This window comes from Rhinatrema bivittatum, chromosome 3 (assembly GCF_901001135.1).
Source record: "Rhinatrema bivittatum chromosome 3, aRhiBiv1.1, whole genome shotgun sequence".
NCBI classification, from domain to species: Eukaryota; Metazoa; Chordata; class Amphibia; order Gymnophiona; family Rhinatrematidae; genus Rhinatrema; species Rhinatrema bivittatum.
In genome coordinates, this window is record NC_042617.1 from 161,865,195 (window position 1) to 161,887,556 (window position 22,362).

General features: G+C 42.1%; 1 protein-coding gene across 5 annotated transcripts in view; it reads right to left on the bottom strand.

Moving 5' to 3' along the window:
• The window catches only part of BIRC6 (baculoviral IAP repeat containing 6), a 1,045,545-nt gene that overhangs the window by 324,336 nt on the left and 698,847 nt on the right, over positions 1-22,362 (bottom strand). For all 5 annotated transcript variants that reach the window (XM_029593898.1, XM_029593899.1, XM_029593901.1 and 2 more), the window contains exons 62-63: positions 21,436-21,736; positions 11,802-12,019 (exon numbers count right to left, since the gene is read on the bottom strand). In XM_029593898.1, the coding sequence (XP_029449758.1) occupies positions 11,802-12,019; positions 21,436-21,736 (519 nt within the window). The remainder of the gene's footprint in view (positions 1-11,801; positions 12,020-21,435; positions 21,737-22,362) is intronic.

The window sequence follows — 22,362 nt, forward strand, 5'->3', positions numbered from 1 at the left end:
TGGCTAGACAAGCCATTGGGGTAATGAGAACTGTAGATGCCATGTGTCCTAGCAAGTTTAGCAGGTGACGAGCTGAAGTGGTTTGGCGAGTCTGTACTGCCTTGGCCAAGGTTGAGAGAGTGTGCGTGCTCGGTTCTCTGGGAGGAATGGTGTTTAGACTTGCTCCGATGAATGAAAAGGTGCGTGACGGAGTCAGATGTGACTTGGGATAGTTTATTAGAAAACCCAAGGACTGTAGCAGCTGTATGGCAAGATGGAGGGATTGAAGTACTACCTCCGTGGATGGACCTCTGAATAGCCAATCGTCTAGATACTGATAGACATGGATACTGTGCTGTCTTAGGTAAGCCGCCACTACTGCCAGGCATTTCGTAAATACTCGGGGTGGTGATTCCAGGCCAAATGGCAGCACCCGGTATTGGAAATGTCTTTGACCTACAATGAATCAGATATTTTCTATGAGGAGGGGATATGGCTATATGGGCATAAGCCTCCTGAAGATCTAGATAGCAGAGCAAATCTCCCTTTTGTCGGAGAGGGAGCATGGTGCCCAAGGTAACCATCCTGAACTTTTCCTTGCAGAGATGTTCGTTTAGGGCGCAGAGGTCCAGTATAGGACGTATGTCGCTCGAATTTTTTGGAATCAGAAAATATCAAGAGAAGAATCCTTTTCCTCGTTGCAGTCGGGGAACTGATTCCACTGCATTGAACTGCAGGAGGATCGAGAGTTCTGCCTCGAGAAGTGGCATGTGGTAGGTTAGACTCTACGCCGAACACGATGGAGAGTCTGGTGGTAGTGTAAGGAAATTTAGATGGTAACCGTGGGCTACTATAGAAAGGACCCATTGGATGGCGGTGATTGTATGCCATTTGTTGGCAAAGTGGCACAGGCGGCCTCCCACAGGAAAGGTGGTTGGGGTGGGGGTGGGGTTTTTTTATTTAAGGTTGACTGCTGCTCTCTAGATGGAAGTCAAAACCCCGATGCAGGAACAGTCTGAAGAGCTGGTTGGCCTTTTGGGGGCCTGTTCTGACGTGGCTGGCCTCTGTGACAGGGTCTGGTTGATCTAGCCCGGGATGGAGGAGGGTAATACCTACATGGTTTATAGGTTAGTCTTCTAGGTTCTCGCCGAAATGTTCTCTTGGTAGTAGATGAGAAGACCGAGGGGACAGTGGACAGTTGGCACAAGATTTTGTGGTGATCTTTGTGTTGCGCTACTGCCTCTTGAATTTTTTCACCAAATAAATTGTCCCCTGTGCATGGAAGGTCTGCTAACCTGTCCTGGACCTCCTGGAATAAGTCAGAGGATTTAAGCCAAGACCAGTGCCTGGCACTTATTGTTGCTGCTGATACTCTGGAGGCAGTGTCGAAGATATCATACGCTGCCCTGACCTCATGTTTCCCAGCATGAAGTCCCTTCTGGAGGATGGTAGATAATCCTTCCTGGAATTGTTCAGGCAGGGTCTCTGAGAAGTCTTGGACTTGTTTCCAGAAATTTCTGGTGTATTGTGTCATGTATAGCTAGTAGGCCGCTATACGGGCCATCAGCATAGATCCCTGGAAAACTCATCGGCCAAAGGCATCCAAAGACTTCTGCTCTTTGCCAGGTGGGGCAGACGAGTGAGGTCGGGATCTCAGCCTTTTTCTGGGCGGATTCCACCACTACAGAGTGGTGGGTTAGCTGGCTCTTTTGAAAACCTGGAGCTGACTGAACCAGGTACGTAGCATCAGTTTTCCTATTGACTGGTGGCACTGTTCCAGGGTGTTCCCAGGTACAGTGTAAGAGGTCAAGTAGAACTTCGTGGATCGGAATTGCCATTACTTCTTTGGGGGCATCCACGAACTGAAGCACCTCCAGCATTTTACGTCTGGCATTCTCCTCCGTTTGTAATCTAAAGGGGATGGTTTCAGACATCTCCTTTATAATACTGGCAAATGATAGGTCCTCCGGAGGACAGCAGCGTCTTTCTTCCGGAGGTGAAGGCTCTGACAGAAGGTCTTCAGAATCTTGAGAGTCAGATTAATCATCACCCCAAGGGTCGTATGGTGGGTCTCCTCCATCCTGTGGGCCTTCAGATGGAGGCAGAAGTCCAAGCCCAGCTGGAGGAGGAGGTGGCACCGATGGAAAATGTGGAGGCATCGAGATAGGTGGAGGCAGCCCAGAGGAAGGTGGTGGTGGTACCGATGGTATTGGTGTTTTCAATGGATGTTGGGGTACGAATAAACCCGATGGCTCAGGAATCGGTTCTGATATTGGTGGCTCCCGTAGAGGAGAAGAGGCACAGTCTGGTTCTTCATCGCCGGCATAGTCCCGCTCAAAGGCTTCAATATCCTTGTTCTCGGCGCCGTAGAAGGACCGAGAACAAGGAATTGGGATTGATGCCGGAGAAGGGATCGATGGTCAGGGAGGCTTCGCTAGTCCGGAAGGAACAGCATCAATGGAAGTGCACCAATCAGGGTGTCCAAGGCCAGTCACCGGTGTCTCGATGTTGAGACATCGATGGAGAAGGAGTCAAGGATAAAGAAACCTTCCGACTTGGTGCACTTTTGGCTGGAGTCGATGGAGACAAGCGCTTAGAGGCGAACAGGTGCTCCATCTTCTCCAGGCAGGCATGGCGGCCTTTAGGGGTCATTTGGGCACAACTAGTGCACCGTTGGATGTCGTGGGAAGGCCCCAAGCTTAAGACGCAGACATCATGAGGGTCCGTAATGGACATAGTCCTTGGACACTCGGGGCACTTCCGAAAACCGGTCGCAGTTTTGAAAAAAGGGGTGGCGAGCGGTCGGTGGTCTTCAGGCACCAATAGGAACACCGCCGGGAACCGACCGCAACAAACGAGGTAAACTTACTGGCATTAGCGGAGGTCGATGGTGACCTCTGGACGGAGGAAAATGTTTAAATTTATTTAGAAATGGTTCCGTGAGGAAAAGTTGTGAGAAATTTTCACAGAGCTCCTAAGAACTGCGAGGCTACTGCTGCGTGGAAAAAAAAAAAAAAGAGAGACTGAAGGGGGACCCCTGCTGGATGCAGGGTTGGTGGCATGCTTAGTGTGCCAGTCAAAGTTCTAGAAAATTTGACAAAAGTGTTCCGTGATAGGGCTCCATCCGATGATGTCACCCATATGTGATGACAAACATATGTGAGGACAACCATCCTGCTTGTCCTGGAAGAATATTTAGTAAGCCAGCAAGCAGATAAATTATCTGGCTACAGTTAGCTGGATAACTTGCCCAGGAACTTCGGTGGGATAAACAATGAATATCCCTGATTAAAGATATCTGACTAACCTTAGCTGGATAACTTTAAACCTAACCATATATTGAATATTGCTGGTTATGTATAAAGTTAAACACCAATAATATATACAAACTTGTCCCTTGATCAACGAAGATAGTTATATTATGAAAAACGTTGTATCCAACCTTTATCTATTCAATACACAAAAAACTTTCGGTATTTAATATTTATATTGTATAATTTATAATTAATAACTTGGATCTTCATACCACCCCGCGGATACCAAGCTTTACTTTTGCTTGGAGTCACCTTTAATCATTGGTCATTTCCAAAAATATTTTTTATATATAGACACTTTTTTTGAAATTTTTCTTAAAAGAAAATGCAAATGGTATGAAGGTCCAAGTTATTAATTATAAATTATAAAACAAATATAAAATACTGTGTTGTAAAATCGGGGGTCGGCGCGCGCAAGGGGGTGCACACTAGTGCACCTTGCGCGCGCCGATGCCCGTGGGTTTCCCCTGTTCCCTCCCCCCTAACCTAACCTTCCCACCCCTTCCCCTAACCTTCCCCCCCCCCCCCCCCCCCCAAATTCTTGTCATACCTTTTGCGCCTACCTGGAGGCAGGCACAGGTTGCGCACATCGGCAGCTTGCCAGCACGCGAACCTCCGACACAGCAGTAAATGGCCGCTGTGCCGGAGGCCTCAGGCCCCACCCCTTTATTAAAGCCCCGGGACTTAGACGGGTCCCCGGGGCTTTAGGCCCGGCGAGCGTAGGCCTTTGAAATTCCGGCCCGATATGTATAAAGTTATCCAGCTATTAAAAGTGTTGCAATAAGAAAAAAAAAAAAAGACGACAAAAAAAAGATTGTGGGCTGAAGACTCCCTCCCCTCCTTCCTAGTTCCAAAGGCTTGGCCCTATTGGGCTAAACTTGCAATTTTCTCCGAAAAAACACTTACCGTATTTTCCGGTGTATAAGACGACTGGGCGTATAAGTGACCCCCAACTTTTCCAGTTAAAATATAGAGTTTGGGATATACTTGCCATATAAGACTACCCTTCTGTGTCACTACATAACCATACTGTATGTGGTACCCAGTATACAACAACCAGCCAATCACGGCAAGTGATGTACCTTACCGGCGATTGGCTGGTTGTTGTATACAAATCCTGCTTGGATTGGTCAGCTCTCCCTGCTTGCCCAGCCCTCTCTGTCTCCAAGACTATCAGAGCGGTAACGCATCCCTCTGGCCCACCCTTGTATCCTATTACTGGTGCCTCCTTCTCTGCCTCTCAGATCTCGCTCCTGAGGACTGCAGTGAAGCGGCGCAGACGTGCATGTGCGAGATCTGAGAGGCAGAGAAGGAGGTACCGGTAATAAAGATGTGAATCGGAACAGGAATCTGTTCTGATTCCGGTTCCGATTCACATCGTGTTTTTTTTTCGTCCGGCCCGATTGGGTTTTTTTTTTTTTTTATCGGCTGCGCCCAAGTCGATAAACAAAAAACCCACCCCGACCCTTTAAAACCAATCCCTCAGCTTCCCCCACCTTCCTGATCCTCCCAAGACCTGCCAAATTAATTAAATACAACCCCCCACCCTCCTGACCCCTCCAAGACCTGCCAAATTAAATACAACCCCCCACCCTCCTGACCCCTCCACAAGATCTGCCAAATTAATTAAATACAACCCCTCACCCTCCTGACCCCTCCACAAGATCTGCCAAATTAGTTTTCTACAACCCCCCACCCTCCTGACCCCTCCAAGACCTGCCAAAAGTCCCTGGTGGTCCAGTGGGGGTCCGGGAGCAATCTCCTGGACTTGGGCCGTCGGCTGCCAGCAATCAAAATGGCGCCGACGGCCCTTTGCCCTTACTATGTCACTGGGGTCGACCAATGGCAGCGGTAGCTCCTGTGACATAGTAAGGGCAAAAGGGCAAAGGGCCGTCGGCGCCATTTTGATTGCTGGCAGCCGACGGCCCAAGTCCAGGAGATCGCTCCCGGACCCCCGCTGGACCACTAGGGACTTTTGGCAGGTCTTGGGGGGGGGTCAGGAGGGTGGGGGGTTGTAGTAAATTAATTTGGCAGGTCTGGGGGGGTAAGGAGGGTGGGGGGGGGTTGTTAGATTTTTGTTTTTTTTTTATATTCGCTCCATAAGACGCATTTTCCCCCCCACTTTTGGGGGAAAAAAGTGCATCTTATGGAGCGAAAAATACGGTAATTATTCGCCCTATAAGACGACCCCCAACTTTTGAGAAGATTTTCAGGGGTTAAAAACTTGTCATATCTATTTTTTAAAAATCACAAGTGTCAGGACTGGTGCTGGTCTCGGCCTCTTCCCCCACCCCTCCTGACCAGTATGTTTTTAAAATTTTAAATCTCCAGGATCCTTCTCCCCCCCCCCCCCCCCCCCCACCACCCCAATCCTTCTCCTCCTACATCCCAATACCTTATAGCTTAATCTTCAGTCTGGATTACGGTAACGTCCTACCACAATGTGGCACTGGCATTTCTGCCATCGTTAAGCAGCTAAGATGGAAACACAATCTTCCAGCATAGCACCTCTATGGTAGGAGGTGGGAAAGAGAAGTGGAGTCCTGGAGATTTAAATTTTTAAAAATTTATACTGGTCCAGGAGTAGAGGAAGAGGCCAAGATCAGCACCTGTCCCAGTCCCAAACTGTATATTTTTAAAAAATAGATATAAAGGGATTTAGGGAAGAGACTGCATGCTTGGCCTGGTAGGGCTGTGCCTTTGGAGCTATTGTAGGACAGAGGTAGGAGAGCCTGTGCTCAGGCCAGTAGGCTTGCAATCTTAGTTTTTTTATTTTTACACTTAGCATTTTGCCACTTAAACAGCTATATTCTTTTTTAATATAGCCAATTAAGTCTCAAGTTATCCGGGAACAGGTTCCCAGATAACTTTAGATCTGTTCTTAGGCATGTCTAGAGTTAGCTGAATAACCTATCTGGTTAACTCCAATATCTGGAGTCAGTCAGATAAATTATTAGGCTAATTCAACCCTGTCTCAGAATGCCCCCAACACACCCCTTGTTTATTTGGCTAAATCTTAGTCAGATGACGACTTATCTGGCTAATTTTTAGACAGATAAGAAAGGGAAATATTCAAACTAGCCATTTAGATGGATCAGTTGTGAGTTATCTGTCTAATGGCTTTATTGACCTGAAAGTAATTAAATTTAACAATCACTGGTGGGTGAATATTAAGGAAAACTACTGCAGTAGCATTTAACTTTAAAAAGGGTAACTATGGTAAAATGAGGAAATTTGTTAGAAAAAAAACTAAAAGGAACAATTCCCAAATTTAAAAACTTGAAGGAGGTGTGGACTTTGTTTAAAATTATTATCCTTGAGGCCCAGACAAAATGTATTCCAATCTTTGAAAAAGGCAGAAGGAAAGCCAAATGACATTTCAAGTTAGCAATTTCAACTCTCACAGACAGTTAAGAAATGGAAGTTATAGTACCGTATCTGCTATGGTTGTAGCTGTTCAATTATTTTCATCAGTCTAAAGCACTTTGTTCCAAAAAGTTTCAGGCTTATCAAGATTTTGTTTTGAATTGCTTTAGACGATAACTTTTGTGATTAGGTCACAGAAAACATTTCCTTCTGACAACTCTCCCAGACAGACTACTGTTGTGTAAGCAAAGTCTGTACTGTGGACTACTAGTTTAATGTCAGATAAGCTTTTCAGCAGGTCATATACAGAGATCTGTGAGTTCTGATTTATAGATCTGACCAGTTTTTAGGCAGTTTTACAAGAGATGTCTCTTGGTGTTTCAGATCTTGCCTTGACTTCAGTTGCTCCGTGTAGCTTCCATTTCTTAACAATGTCTGACAGTTGAAATTGGTAGCTGGAAGCATTTAGTGTTTTGGTTTTTTTGTTATAGCCTTTCCCCTGCTTCGTAACACTGAATTATCTTTATTTTCAAATGCTTAGATATCTACTTAGAGAACTTCATGGTTGTTGAAAGCAGACAGAACAATTGCAACCTGATAGGTTAGAAGGGTTAGAGAACTTGTTCAACCTTGGAATTGTCTTCACCTGACTAAGCGGATACCTAAGAGTGTAGTGCTAAATGGAGATCACTCTGAGGAGGGGCTGTCTCTCAGGAATCAGTTCTTGGACCAGTACTTTTCAACATTTTTGTGAGTGACCTTGCAGGATTGTCATGAAAGGTTTGTCTTTTTGCTGATGATACAAATCTGCAACAGGGCTGACAGCCAGGAAGGTGTGCAAACTATGCTGAGGGGTTTAGCGAAGCTTGATGAATGGTCTTGGATCTAGCAGCTAAGATTCAATGCTAAAAAAAATGCAGTTATCCATTTAGTATTCAAAAACCCAAGAGGGAGGTATACTATAGAGAATGAAATTCTTCTAAGTACAAAAGACGACGGGGTTCTGGGGGGGGTCATCATATCTGATGACCTTAAAGTGACCAAACAGGTGGATAAATTGACTCAAAAACCAGAAAGATGCTTAGCTACATAGGGAGAGCTATAGTCAGCAGAAGCAGGGAAGTGATATTGCCCCTGTATAAGTCCCTGGTAAGGCCTCAAATGGAATGTGTATAATTTGGAAGACCACACCTTCAAAAGGATATAAACCTGTTGAAGCTGATCCAGAGAGTGACTACTAAATTGGTCAATGACCTAAAGCATATGGGACAGACAAAGATCTAAACTTGTATACCTTAGAGGAGAGGTGGGATAGGGGAAATATGACAGAGACATGTTAATACTGCCAAGATGCACAGGAGGAAAGCCCTTTTAAAGGAAAGGAGACTTATATTTGGCCTATTGTGGAGTAGACCTGCGATTAGCTGCTATCATTGACTCACCCCAGTCACTCCTGTACTCTCCCCCCAATGAGGCAGGAATGCCGTCATGATCCAGTGGGCCCAAGCGACCAACACAGCTCCAATGACACCTGCATGCTGGCATCATCCTGCTCTTCCCTGGGGTCTCCATAGGAATGCTAGCACCACATATCCATATTTAGAAGGGCCAGTGGCAGGAAAAGCACTGCAGCACCTAGTGATGACATCAACAGGCTCTCACTAAGCGTGGCCCAGACTGTCTAACGCCATCTCAGTAATGGGTCTCCTGCCTTGTGCAAAGCATATTGCTCTTGCGTTCCTGAGTTCTCTCATCTAGTCTTGCCCAGCTTGCCTCATTCAGCCTTGCCCAACATCTCTCTGTTCATCCTTGTTCTCCCGGTACTGATCTTGGCTTTGGACTTAACCACATTTGTCTGCCGCCTGGACCTGACCATGTTTGCTTGCCACCCGCCTCGACTCCTGGCCTGCCCCTGGTATCTCCAGTTTGTTACCTGTCCTGGCCCTGGCATGTCTTCAGACTCTTGCTCTCTCTCCATCACCCTAGGGACTCACTTAAGCCCTGCTGGCCACCAGAATCCAAAGACTCAACTTGCAGGGGATGTGGCTGGTTTAAGTGAAGCTCCAATCTGTCCCACTTCAGGGTGTGTTCACCTGTCAGTGTAGGCCTCATAGGTTTAAAATATGAGGCTGTGCCAACTATGCCACAGCACCAAGAGCTCACTTCCATGCCATTCATCACATGAGATGATGGTGAAAGAAGTAATCAAAGAAAATGTTTTTGGGTTTTTGTTTTTTTTTTTACAGAGAGGGTGATGGATATATGGAACATCCCTCCAAATAGAGTTGGTAGAAACAAAGACAGTATCAGAGTTCAAAAAAGCATGGAATAAGCACAGGGAAGCTTTGATAAGAATTGTAAGCTGAATTAGTGGTGTGAATGGGCAGATTAGATAGGCCATATGGTCATTTTCTGCTGTCACATTTGTATGTTTCTAGGAGTGAGACTTCTATCCAGGGCCTATGAACATTGCCTCTGCACTATACCCAGCCCCAAGAGGAACTGAATCCAAGCCTTCTAATTATCAGCTAGCAGTACAGTCACTGTTTGGTGGATTTATTTTTTATTTATTATTTTTTAGAACTCCTCCTTTATGTAGTACTATTGCTCCAGTTATAAAGTAGAGTTTTCCAAGAACAGAAATCTGTATATGCAAAATTTTCTGACCTTTCTAGTGCAAACCCATAACAAATCACAGGAAATCATCAAATTTAGGGTCATGAAGAGGGCATCCTCCCAGAACTCACAAAAATCCTTGTGTCTAATGCTGCAAAAGGAGGATCTCTAGCCGAATCTGCTCACCAACATTCCCTTCTTCTATCAAGGTTTTCAACTTGCCCTCCACTCCCTCACACTCAGGTTCCTTTCCTTCCCTCAAGTCCACAGGTTCATTCCACACCCCCTTCCCACCTATTCAGTTACTGTTATGAGGCAGGCGGGGGGGGGGGGGGGGAGGGGGGGGGGGCGCGGGGGAATACAGAACTCCCAGGAATTTGGTCCCAGGGATTGGATCCTCCAGCAAATAGCATCTCTCCCTCTTCACCAGACAACAAGGTGATCCCTCCAAACTGTCTTCTTCCCTTTCTCACCGGATGGCAGGACGAAATTCTATAGCATCTTTCCATCCTCACCAGGTTGCTGCCACTGAATGGCAGCATCCCTTGACATTTTCACTGCAACAACTTTAACCAACAGTGAACACACTTATTTGTGAACACCATGGTTGTAAGGGAGTACACATTTTTTCACCATATATATGTCATTTACCCTTTCATGAAGACACAAGAGAACCATGTGTCTAGAAAACATAAGTGTCCGAAAATCATATCTGAACAAGAAGAGTGCTAGTATTAGTTTTGTCCAACTAAGTCCTGAATATAGCCCAACAGTCTATATATGGGCCTCTAAGAGGAAAAAATAGTAGCATCTTCTGAGAATATGGCCTAGTGTTCTGCAGTGATGTCTATGCCAGCAGCAGGTAGTCCTTTTGGTTTTGAATCCACAAAACTGGGCTGGAGAGGAAAAGATCAGGTCTTGGGCTTAGAGCTCCCTTCCTAAGACCGCAGTTAAGAATTAAAAAAAAATTATATATAGAAAATACCACTACCTCTCATGATGTTTTTGCGGTTTCCCATTTGCCTATGTATTATTAACAAATTCATTGTGTTTGTGTGGACACTGTGTAAGAATACTTCGGTTGTCCTGTATCTGCATTTATTTCTGCCACATTCATTGGCTTTAACTTATCAAGATAAAAATTTTGACCAGGTAAGTTAAAGGCTTTCTGGGACATTTTGAGCAGGACTGACTTGGCTGGATAGCTTAGCTGGAAACTCTAATATTCAGTTATCTGGTTAAGATATCCAGATAAGTATGGTTGTGCTGCTAGGCATTCCTAAAGTTATTCAGATAAACTTATCTGGATAGCTTTATTTTACCTCAGTGTATGCAGTTGCGCAGTCTTGTCACTGTGTATCCAGTCTGAGCCTCCCCTTAGTTTCTGGTTCATTTATTAGGAAGGCATTCCTCCTGGTGAACACAACCCAAAAAGTATGTTGCATGTTTCCCCTGCACCACCCAAACTAAGCAGCAACTTGAACTACAGATTTGTTTTTCATAAAGGTGCCACCTTGATAAGAACATAAAATGTGCCATGCTGGATCAGACCAAAGATTACGAAAAACCCAACATCCTGTGTCCAACAATAGCCATCTGTGTCATTAGGAAGTATCCGGCAGATCCCCAAAAACTCATCCATTTCTTGTTGCTTTCTCCCACTGATAAATGGTAACTTTCCCAAGTCCACCTTAATAACAGTTTATGGACTTTTCCTCCAGGAACTTGCCCAAACTTCTTTTAAACCCAGCTTTGCTAGATGCCTTGACCATATTCTTGACAATATGCAAGTTCTAATAGCAATTCATAGCTAAGAGTGTTTGTTCTATGTAAAAATATTATCTGGACTAACAATGGAAAATGTTGTCTGTAATTTACATGAGAACCCTCAGTCATCTAGCAAGTGTCACAACCATCTTGCATGAAGTGGAACTTCAATGGAAACCAGATAACGTTTCAGGGTTCAAATTACCCTCTTCCTTGCCCCATTGCTGAGTGAGAACATTTTGTCTGGGTAATTAATGCTGTATAAAATTTACCTGCATAAGAAGAGGTGGGGCTGGAGCATGGTAAAATTTAGCCGGGCAGTGGCTGATAGTCAGCACTGCCCGGCTAAAATTACGCAAGTACATCTGGAGAGAAGGCTGGCCTAAAGTTATTTGGAAGACTTATCTAGGTAAGTACCGCTGAATATCTGGACAAAGTTATCCAGATAATTTACCCACATACTGGCTCTTTAAACATGGACCTCTTAACAATTAAAGGCTAGAGACCTACTGCAGTGACTTATCCAAGGATTCAAAACTTCCTCCAGGACTTACTCACCAGGGAAGAAATGTACTTACCACGTATTCCCTCTCGCTCTACTAATACTATTTTTCGGTTGGATTGGGGATGGGAGCAGTGGTAGGAGTGGTGAATGCATTTTTTCCCTGCCAAGTGACACTCCCTACTCCACTTGCGTGCTGTCCTCTCATAAGCAAGTGGATTTTTGAAACCTTGCTATAAAGCTTAGGATGAACGTACCTCTGTCTGGTTGGAATTTAAGTTGGGAACTCTTGGAGCATGGTGACTCAAAGCAGAGAGACAGGCAAGAATAAGATGTACTGCTCCAATTTCCAGTGCCATCCGCCTCAGGAGTACTCCATCATCAGTAGTAAGTGGGGTAGTACTAAACAAAGTGCGCAGTACATGAAATGGAAGAGTTGGAAGCACATTCGCTGAAGGAGACTGCAGGATATGACCTGGATGAAAAACAAAATTAGTGTAGCATACTCTGCTTGAGTTTTGGATTGATGTTCTGCAGATATCCAATCTGTGTTTAGTAAGTTTCATGTGTTTATGCTTGAACAATGAAATCCACAGTCTGACTGGATGTAGAAACCCTGCTTTCGGATGTTTAATCCATAATGCTATAGAGAGTTAGGGAATAGAATCTTCAATTCAGTCAGTTGAGCGATACAGAATGAACTGTGACAAGTTGTGTTTTAAAGGATTTCAACATGTTTGGACTGGGTTGCAAGACAAAAGAAAGCGCAGAGCATCCCTAAAATGCAGAAAGTGTGCCAAAGTCCTTTAAAGCACACTCTTTGGGCTTTCCAAACTTGTCTGAGTGACCCCACCATCAGTCAGGTTTTCAGGAAAGTCACAATGAATATACATGTAACAAATTTGCATATACTGAGCATCCAATATATGCAAATGTACCTTATGCATATTCATTGTGACAATCCTGAAAACCTGACTGGCTGTGGAGTCTCCAGCACAGGTTTGGGAAGCCCTAGACTATATACAAAATATCCAGCTATTAAAAAGAAAATAAAAAAAAACACACATTATTAGATTTTAAAAAATAAGTCAATTAAATTTCTGCTTTTAATTTCACTTGCTCAACTGTTTCAGATGAATTCTCAACAAGGTTACAGCACATTAAGTACATAAGAAATGTTATACTGGGTCAGACCAAAGGCCCATCAAGTCCAGCATCCTGTCCACAACAGTGACCAATCCAGGTCACATGCACCCAGTAGGATCCCAAAAAATAGGTCTAATTCTTGCTTATAATCATATGTAGAGACCCTCTGGTCTCCATAAGTACTCTAGATCCCTACCTTTAGACAGCAGTAAGGGAGATACCATCCCATCCTCACCACCCCCTGAGATGATTGGATCCCTGCTTAGAAGGGAGGGTCAGGTCAGCGAGCTAGGTGGTCTTTTGGCTTGGCTTCCATTAAGTGAGGAACTGTTTCTGTTATCCCTGTCTGAGTTAGAGCCTACCCACCTAACTTGGGATTTTGACAGAGGAGATTCTTTTCAGTGCACTCCCTAACTATGAGGATCTGTCTCATAGTTTGAGAAGAGACTTGTATTATAAGTTAGATATTTTGGATTTTTTATCTGAAGGTGAGTCTCTGGTCCAGTCCTGGTGAGGGACATGCCCCAGATTCAGAAGCCAGGAAGCAGGAGCGCTGGTAGCCCCTCTCCATCCCAGTAAGGGATTGCACTATCAGAAGAAAAGCTGGGACTGTGAAAAGTGTTTTCTTTCTTTTTGGTTGTGAGGAGATTCAGAACCACCCCTCCTCACAGTTGGAGCAGGGCTATAATCGCCTAGTTCAGTTCAATTCAGACTTCTCCTCAAGAGAGATCAGTCGGAGGAGCTGAATAGAAGCTGCAGTATTGTTTGGAGAAACCCCCATCTAGATCTCTACCTTGGGGAACCACAGGACGCAGGCTGGGGACATCCGGACTCTGTTGGAAGTTGGGTATGTGTTTTTGGGGTTATGGGATCCTCTCTTGGGATTTCAGTGCCAGGCTGGGACATTTATTCATGCAGATGCAGGAAGGGATAAGCAGCTTCGAGGAGAGTAATACCTGGGACCCCTACACAGAAGACAGTGGGAAAGTCCACCTTGTAAATAAATCAGTTGGAACACAGACGTACAGTGGAAATATTTACGGTATCTATGTGATTGGACTTTTAATTCTGAAGAATCCAAGCAAAATTTAAATTTGTACACCTACACTATGTCCTGCCTGTTCCTGCAGCACTAGCACCAGTAAAGGATACAGTAACACACTATCAGAGTGATTTCACTTCACTGCCTGAACCTAGGTGGTCCTCCTCTCGCTCCCCCCCACTAACAAATAATCCACTCCTTGGGGCACAAATATGGGGAAGTGACAAATGTAGCCCCCATATCTTTTTATGTTCTTATATATAAATTATTTTATTGACCCTCAGGATACAGTAAAATCCCCTAACAAAGGGTTAACAGAGGTAAGTAATGCCTTTCCTCAGTCTACTTGGCTAATAATGGTTTATGGACTCTTCGTCTAGGAACTTGTCCAAACCCTTTTTAAGCCCAGCTGCACTAACTGCTTTCACCGCATTCTCTGGTAACTAATTCTACAGTTTAATCATGTGCTTAGTGAAAAAAAAATACTTTCTCAGATTTCTTTTAAATGTGCTAGCTATTATCTTCATGGAGGGTCCCCTAGTCTTAGTACTAATGGAAAGGGTAAATAAACATTCTCTACTTATCCAATCTACCCGATTGGTGATTTTATAGATCTATCTCCTTTCAGCCATTGCTGCTCCAGGCCGAAAAGCCCTAATCTGTTTAGCCTTTCCTCAAAGGGGAGACATTGCATCCCTTTATCATTTTGGTCACCTTTCTCTGTATCTCTTCTAGTTCCAATATATTTTATTTAAGATGGGGCAACCATAACCATACATATTACTCAAGGTGTAGACGCACCATCGATTGATACAGAGGCATATCATCCATTTTGTTTTCCATTCCTTTCCTTATAATAACTAATAGTCTATTTGCTTTTTTGACAACTGCGGCACACTGAGTCAAGGATTTCAAAGTACTGTCCACAATGACTCCAAGATCCTTTTCCCAGGCGGTGATGTCTGATACAGAACGCAGAATTCTCTAACTATAGTTTAGATTATACTTTTCTATGTATATCACTTAAACACTTGTCCACATTAAATTTCATCTATTTAGATGCCCAATACCCCAGTCTTGCAAGATTCTCTGGCATGTGTCATCTGTAAATCTGATAATCTTATTCATCACTTCCTTTTCCAGATCATTTATAAATACATTAAAAAGCACCAGTCCCTGGGTCACTCCACTATTTACTTTTCTCCACTGAGAGAAATTACCACTCAGTTCTAATCTTTTAGCCAATTATCAATCCACAACAGGACACTGCCTCCTATCCCATGACTTTTTAATTTCCTGATGAGCCTCTCATGATGGACTTTGTCAAAAGCCTTTTGAAAATCCAAATATACTTTATCAACTGACTCACCCTTGTCCACATGTTTATTAACCCTTTAAAAAAAAATCTAACATTTGTAAGACAAGATTTCCCTTTGCTAAATCCATGTTAGCTCTATCCTATTAATCTGTCTACTGAAATGGCCAACAATTTTTTTTTTCAGAATAGCTTCCACCATTTTGCTTGGTAGTGTCATCAAGCTCACCCATCTGTAATTTCCCAGATCACCCCTGCAATCCTTTCCAAATATGGGTGCTACATTGGCCATTCTTTAGTCCTCAGGTGCAGTATCTGATTTGAATGAGAAGTTATCTATAACTAGTAAAATGCAATTCTATTTTTTAGTTCTTTCATTAAGTATTGCCCAAGCAAACTTGCAAATGGTTGGTTTTTCAATCATTTTCTAGGCTGCTGGAAGCTTACAGCTGAAGTGGCAGTAGAAAAATAAAGAGAGTTTGCCTATCTTTACATCCCATCTCCTAAAAGCAATAGCTTTGTTGGTAGAAAAGTCTCCATCAAAGTAACTTTCACTTTGCTAGATGCCCTTACCTTTGGCTTGTGACAATTATCTGGCAGCAAAGCCTTCTGTCACTGGCTCACTATTGCTTTACTTACAAAAAAACCCCAAAACCCAAGAAAATCAATACTAATGGTATCTATTATAAAGGTAACACAAAATCATGTTGTACCTGGACATTAGCAGACTTTAGGGATACTAGAGCATTTGCTTTACTGCCTTACATTGTTGAAATCTCGCTCTCCACTAAACCTCAGTGTTATAGGTAATCAAAGTAAAAAGCTTCATGTAGTGAAAAAGTAGGTGTATGGAGTAATCAGGTTATGGAGATCCAGCCTTATTTAAAACCCAAAGCAATTAGTCAGTCTCCACCGTTATCACCTCAGGAGGAATGAGCAGAGGAGAGGGCAAAAGGAAGAAGAAGAAAAGCTGTTTGAAGTCTTCAGCAAGCTATAGCTGCTAGCAGCTTGGGGGGGGGGGGGGGGTGTTTATATTTTATTTACATTTATTAAAATTTATGAATCACCTAACACAAATAGTCTAGGCGACGTACAAGGTAACATACATAAAATTATAGTAAAACAAATAAAATGACAGAATAAAATAAAAATATTAAATATATACTAAAACAGTGAGTTTTCAAAATAAAACTATAATCAAATAAACAGCAAATTAAAAATAAACACTAAAAATAAGCTGATGCGAACAGGAAGGTCTTTAAAACCCTCTAAAACTTCTGACCAAATCACACTGAGGTAAAGAGTTCCAGAGAACTGGACCAGCAGTTGAAAATGAGCATTCCCAAGTAATATGCAGACATGCAACTTTAGGTGATGGAACATCTAAATAAGCCCACTGTCAGGAGCGTACATTTCTTAAGGGTTGATAAAATTTTAAAACAGCATTAGCCCATGGATAGGTTTGATCATTAATCAATTTAAAAATCATTATAGCAATTTTGCATTTGATTCTTTCACCAATTGAGAGCCAAAGTAACTCAATCAGAACTGGAGTGATATGGTCAAATCATTTCAAACCATTTATTAAGTGAGCAGAGGAAGTTAACAAAAGCTGTAAAGGTTGCAGTGTTGAATACAGAATACCAACATAAAGACTATTACAATAGTCAATAATTAGAAATATTGAGGCTTGCAGTACAGTGTGAAATTCAGAGCATGTAAAAGTTTCGTTACACTAGAAATAATGCGTAGCCTAAAGAATCCTTGCTTGATTACTTGACTACCTTGAGATCAAAATGAAAGGGTGCTATTTAACAACACCAAGACTTTTGCCTTGATTTGAAGTTTTGAACTATCCAACTGAACAATTTTTCAGTAAAAATGGAATAAGGACTAAAAACAGCAAGAAACTCTGTCTTGAACATATTTAACAAGAGCTTGTTATGGTTTAACCAGGTTTTAACAGCAAAAAAGCATATATTAAAGAATTCAAGAGTTTCGCTCCAGGAGGAGCAAATACGCATAGCAAACTGAATATCATCAGCGTATACTTTGTAGCAATCTGACAGATTAGAGAGAATTTTACAAATTGGCACTAGGTAACTGTTAAAGTAGAAGAAAGAACAGACCTCTGAGGAACACCAGTTTTTGTGTAAGAAACAGATGGTTTCATTGTTAAATTTAATGTGTTGAGAGTGATCAGGGAGATAAGAGCAAAACCAATTCAGTACTGTTCCTGTTAACCCACATTCTTGTAACCGAAAAAAAAGGATATCATGATTGATGGTGTCGATCACGGATGAGATGTCAAGAGAAAGTAGGAGAAATTGTTGATCATTGTCAGTTCCTCTCCTTAAAGTATCAGTGAGTGAAAGTAAAGTTCCATACTCATAGCATGCCTGAAACCATATTGGAGGGGGTCAAGTACATCAAATGTTTCCAAGTGGTCGAGAATACAGAGGCCTCAAGTATCTTTGAAAAAAAAAAAGTTAGGGACAAAATGGGTCTATAGTTGTTAGGGTCTGAAGAATCCAGAATGGTTTTCTTGAGAAGTGGACGGACAACAGCCTTCTTCAATTTCACAAGGACAATGCCCTCAGTCAAAGACAAATTAATAAGATGAGTAAATGTGGGAGATAAAATGTCCCTTGTGGCTTTGAAGAGAGCCTAGGGCAGTGACTTGAAGGACACACAGTGTCCTTTGAGTTAGACATGAATTTGCTGAACTCACTAGCTGACACAGAATCAAAAGTAACCTAAGCAGTTGTCTGAAAGGCAGCATTCACATGCCAATTGGGAACCGTAAAAAATTTGAACAAACTTTCTCAATTTTTAAATTAAAATGAATCTGAAATGATTCAGAAGGAGTATTTATCATGGAACTCTGAATAGAGTTAAGATTGGTAAGTCATTTGGCAATAGCAAAAAGGGCTTTAAGATTATAGCCAATCTTTCAAATTTGTTGAGAGTAATACTCTTTTTTTTTTTTCAATCAATAATTAACGATTGATATGTTTTTAATAAAGATTGAAATTGGCTAGCAAGTTCTGAGGAGAGAAATTTTTGCCAATCATATTCTGATTTTCTTAACGTTAGATGACTTGTTTTAACCGAAGGAGTGATCCACGTTGTTTGTTCTGCGATTGGAGAACATTTTTTAAAGGAGCAATTTTGTTTAGAACAGAGGCCAGAATAGAATCCCACTGAGCAAGAGCATCGGTGAACATAACACAGGAAATATTAGAGAGAAGTGGAAAAATAGTTGTTTAGGGACAAAGAAAATGTGGGTGAGATAAAAATAGACAGTAGAAAGCTGTAGGGGTTACAGGAGTAGCTAAAGAAAACCATGCTTACCCAATCAGGTTATTATTGATGCAATGGGTAAGCATTTGGCTTAAAAAAAACAGAGTAGGAGGCAGTGGAGTGCCTCAGAAATCTGTATTGGGACCCGTACTTTTCAATACATTTATAAATGATCTGGAAAGAAATACGACGAGTGAGGTAATCAAATTTGCAGATAATACAAAATTATTCAGAGTAGTTAAATCACAAGCAGATTGTGATAAATTGCAGGAAGACCTTGTGAGACTGGAAAATTGGGCATCCAAATGGCAGATGAAATTTAATGTGGATAAGTGCAAGGTGATGCCTATAGGGAAAAATAATCCATGCTATAGTTAAACAATATTAGGTTCCAAATTAGGAGCTATCACCCAAGAAAGATTTAGGCGTCATAGTGGATAACATATTGAAATAGTTGGTTCAGTGTGCTGTGGCAGTCAAAAAAGCAAACAGAATTTTGGGAATTATTAGAAAGGGAATAAAACGGAAAATGTCATAATGCCTCTGTATCGCTCTATGGTGAGACCACACCTTGAAAACTGTGTACAATTCTGGTCGCCGCATCTCAAAAAAGATATAGTTGCGATGGAGAAGGTACAGAGAAGGGCGACCAAAATGATAAAGGGGATGGAACAGCTCCCCTATGAGGAAAGACTAAAGAGGTTAGGCCTTTTCAGCTTGGAGAAGAGATGGCTGAGGGGGGATACGATAGAGTTGTTTAAAATATTGAGAGGTCTAGAATGGGTAAATGTGAATCAGTTATTTACTCTTTTGGATAATAGAAGGACTAGGGGGCACTCTATGAAGTTAGCATGTGACACATTTAAAACTAATAGGAGAAAGTTCTTTTTCACTCAACTCACAATTAAACTCTGGAATTTGTTGCCAGGGGATGTGGTTAGTGCAGTTAGTGTAGTTGGGTTTAAAAAAAGATTGGATAAGTTCTTGGAGAAGTCCATTACCTGCTATTAATTAAGTTGACTTAGAAAATAGCCACTGCTATTACTAGCAACAGTAACATGGAATATACTTAGTTTTTGGGAACTTGCCAGGTTCTTATGGCGTGGATTGGCAACTTTTGGAGATAGGATGCTGGGCTTGATGGACCCTTGGTCTGACCCAGTATGGCATGTTCTTATTTCTGAAATCATGCCAGGAGGGAGAGCTGGGTCACTGAATACAGGTTCCTCAACAGCCATCTTCTCCTTGGCCTGCGTGGTGAGTCCAGATTTCCCACTTGATTTTTTTGGGTTACTTAGCCCAATCTGACCACAGCACTGGCAAGGAATCACAATTATCGTCCTTAACTGCAACTTTAGACATTTCAAGAGTTTTTTCAGCACAATTAATATAAGGATTACAGATGTTATCCATGGGAGCAAAACAGCCAAGCTCCTCCTCCTACCACAGCATTAACTGACTCCTCCTTGAGCAAGTTGCTTCACCCTCTAATGCCTCTGATACAAACTTAAGACCTAATTTACTAAGCATTTTTCTCATAGAAACATAATGGGGAAAAAAAGCCTTAGTAAATCAGGCCCTTAGATCGTAAGCCCTTTGGGGAAAGTGAAATACTTACTGTACCTGAAAAGGCAAAAGCTAAATCTGAAATAAATATTCTTGGGGGTTGGAGGGGGAAGGTTGCCATGGGTAGCAGGACAACTTGACAGCATTCTCTAGATAATAAAATTAAGAGGGTAAAAGCCAGTGACCCTAAATAAGGATGTGCATAATTGAACCTCAGGCTGCAGCTATGCACACAGACTGAACCAAAGTGCAGGCCTAAGCAACACAAAGATGAAGTCTTCAACCATGTGATGATCTTGGCATCTTCATACGAGACTATGAATCACAAAGAAGAAATTGCAATTGTTCTTCACTATCAGACATCTGTCTGCACCTCACAATGTGCTAAAAAATCTTGGCCACATGAACTGTAAGCATATCCTTCGTAAAAAAAACCTTTTTATCTAGCCATGAAATCAACTATAAAATGGGTATTCTTCAGCTATTCTCATTACCTGGAGTGCTAATCTTCATATGCATCTAGACTCAGATGATCCCACCAACTAGCAAACCTAAGATTGAGTTCCATGCCCAACATAGCCGCTTGTCATCCTTGCAAACTTTATTCCCTGAAAGAACTTTGGTATGTCAAGTCCTTTACATTCTTCTTGCCAGCAAACCTCATGGAGATGTCCGTGAGACCTCTGTGTTTTATTTCCTTGTTATTTGCCTGCTGGGGTTGCTAGATTCTCCACGGCGCTTCTCTGCAGGAGTGTGACCCACCAAAGGCTAAAGATGAGCTAAAACTGGCTTAATTACCTTTCAGCTGGGTTAATGAGTTTGGCATTGTGGATTTGACAAACAAGTTGACTTGGAGATAATGCACGAGTTTATGCTTATTTTTCATAACAGAGCTTTGCTCTGTAAATTGAGAAACTTAAAAACAAAAACTACATTTACTGTATTAAATCTTGCACACTTAAATCTATTCTACACTCTTATAAGCAGTCAAGCTTGTGTGGCTAACAGCTGGAGGAGACCTGCTTAACATCATGTATGGAAAAACTGCTGCAGTGAAGTTCAAATTACATCATTGGGCAGTTTTACGCTATTATACATTTATGCTGGTTAAAGGTTAGTATTTTATTTATTATATGCTATCAAGTTGTGTTCTTTATATCACTAAAACAGCATTATTGGTAATTATTCATTAAAATGAATGACAATATATGAATTCTCCAATTTTCCACTGTATGTCATGATTAGATTGTAAATTCATCTGAGATGAGTATCTACATTTTTGTTCAGCACTGTGTATATCAAGTAGCGCTGAAGAAATGAAAAGTAGTAGTAGTAAAAAAAAAAGGGGCATGTGGTCCTATTAGTTGATGCAGGCTGTGCACCCTGAATTGTAACAGATAAAACATTACTTTTTCTTCCTTAGGCTACAATACCCCAACCTTACCAAGAATCCTAAGTGCCACAGCCCAAAGAAGAAAATTAATTGGCTACAGAAATACTGTACGTATAGAATACTTACTTCCTTCGCCATCATCTGTTACTCCCAGCACCAACCTCAGCAGACACTGAGCATGTTTTCTCTCTTTCAGCAGAACCTCTGCATAGCCGGGGAGACGAAGAAACAACCCAAAAGCGGCTAAAGAATGAGCAGGAATGGGAGACATTGTCTGAACTGTTGATTTGATTGGTGGAGGTTCAGCAGCAATGGTTTCTGGGGCTTCATAAACAAGCTCTCCTGACTGTTCAATGGTTACCCATTCAAACTGATCACTGTCCTTTGGCTTCTCTTGTGTGGTGGATGCAACCACTGGAGCACTCACCTTGATCAAAAGAAAGCAATACTTAAAACTGATCTTTAGTCAGAGAAACTATCATATTTCAATTAACTCACTTTTACAGCTTTATAGTTTGACTGTTTCCTCTACCATACATTTTCCACATATTTCAGTCATCATACCATTTAGACATCAACTGATTAACAGCCAAAAGACACCACCTCCACCTACATTTTGTCACTTTAATATCAAAGACCATCCATTTATCAAATTGTGATAATGCTCGTTTTGGCATCTAGCTTTTTAAATTGGCTTTAACGGTAACACACGTGCTTGTGTTACCAATAATGCAAAAAAAGGCCATACTACAAAAAATATTTTAATGAGCCTTGCTGTATGCAAATATATGCAAATTAGATCATTACAATGACTGGTCACAAATTGTGGTAAATTACTGGTTAATGCAAAAGTTAACTAAAGATGGCATTGGCAAGGCTGGGGCCTGAAGGAGGGAGGGTGGGAGGAGGAGAATGGAGCTTGGAACCATTTTGTAGCTCTTTGGGTAGGCAAGTGGGGAGGCTTGAGTTGAGTTCCTAGGCCGCAATGGACTCTTTACACATGGAGAGAGGAAATCAGGCTTGCATTGCCAAAGTTGACAATACAGATGGCAT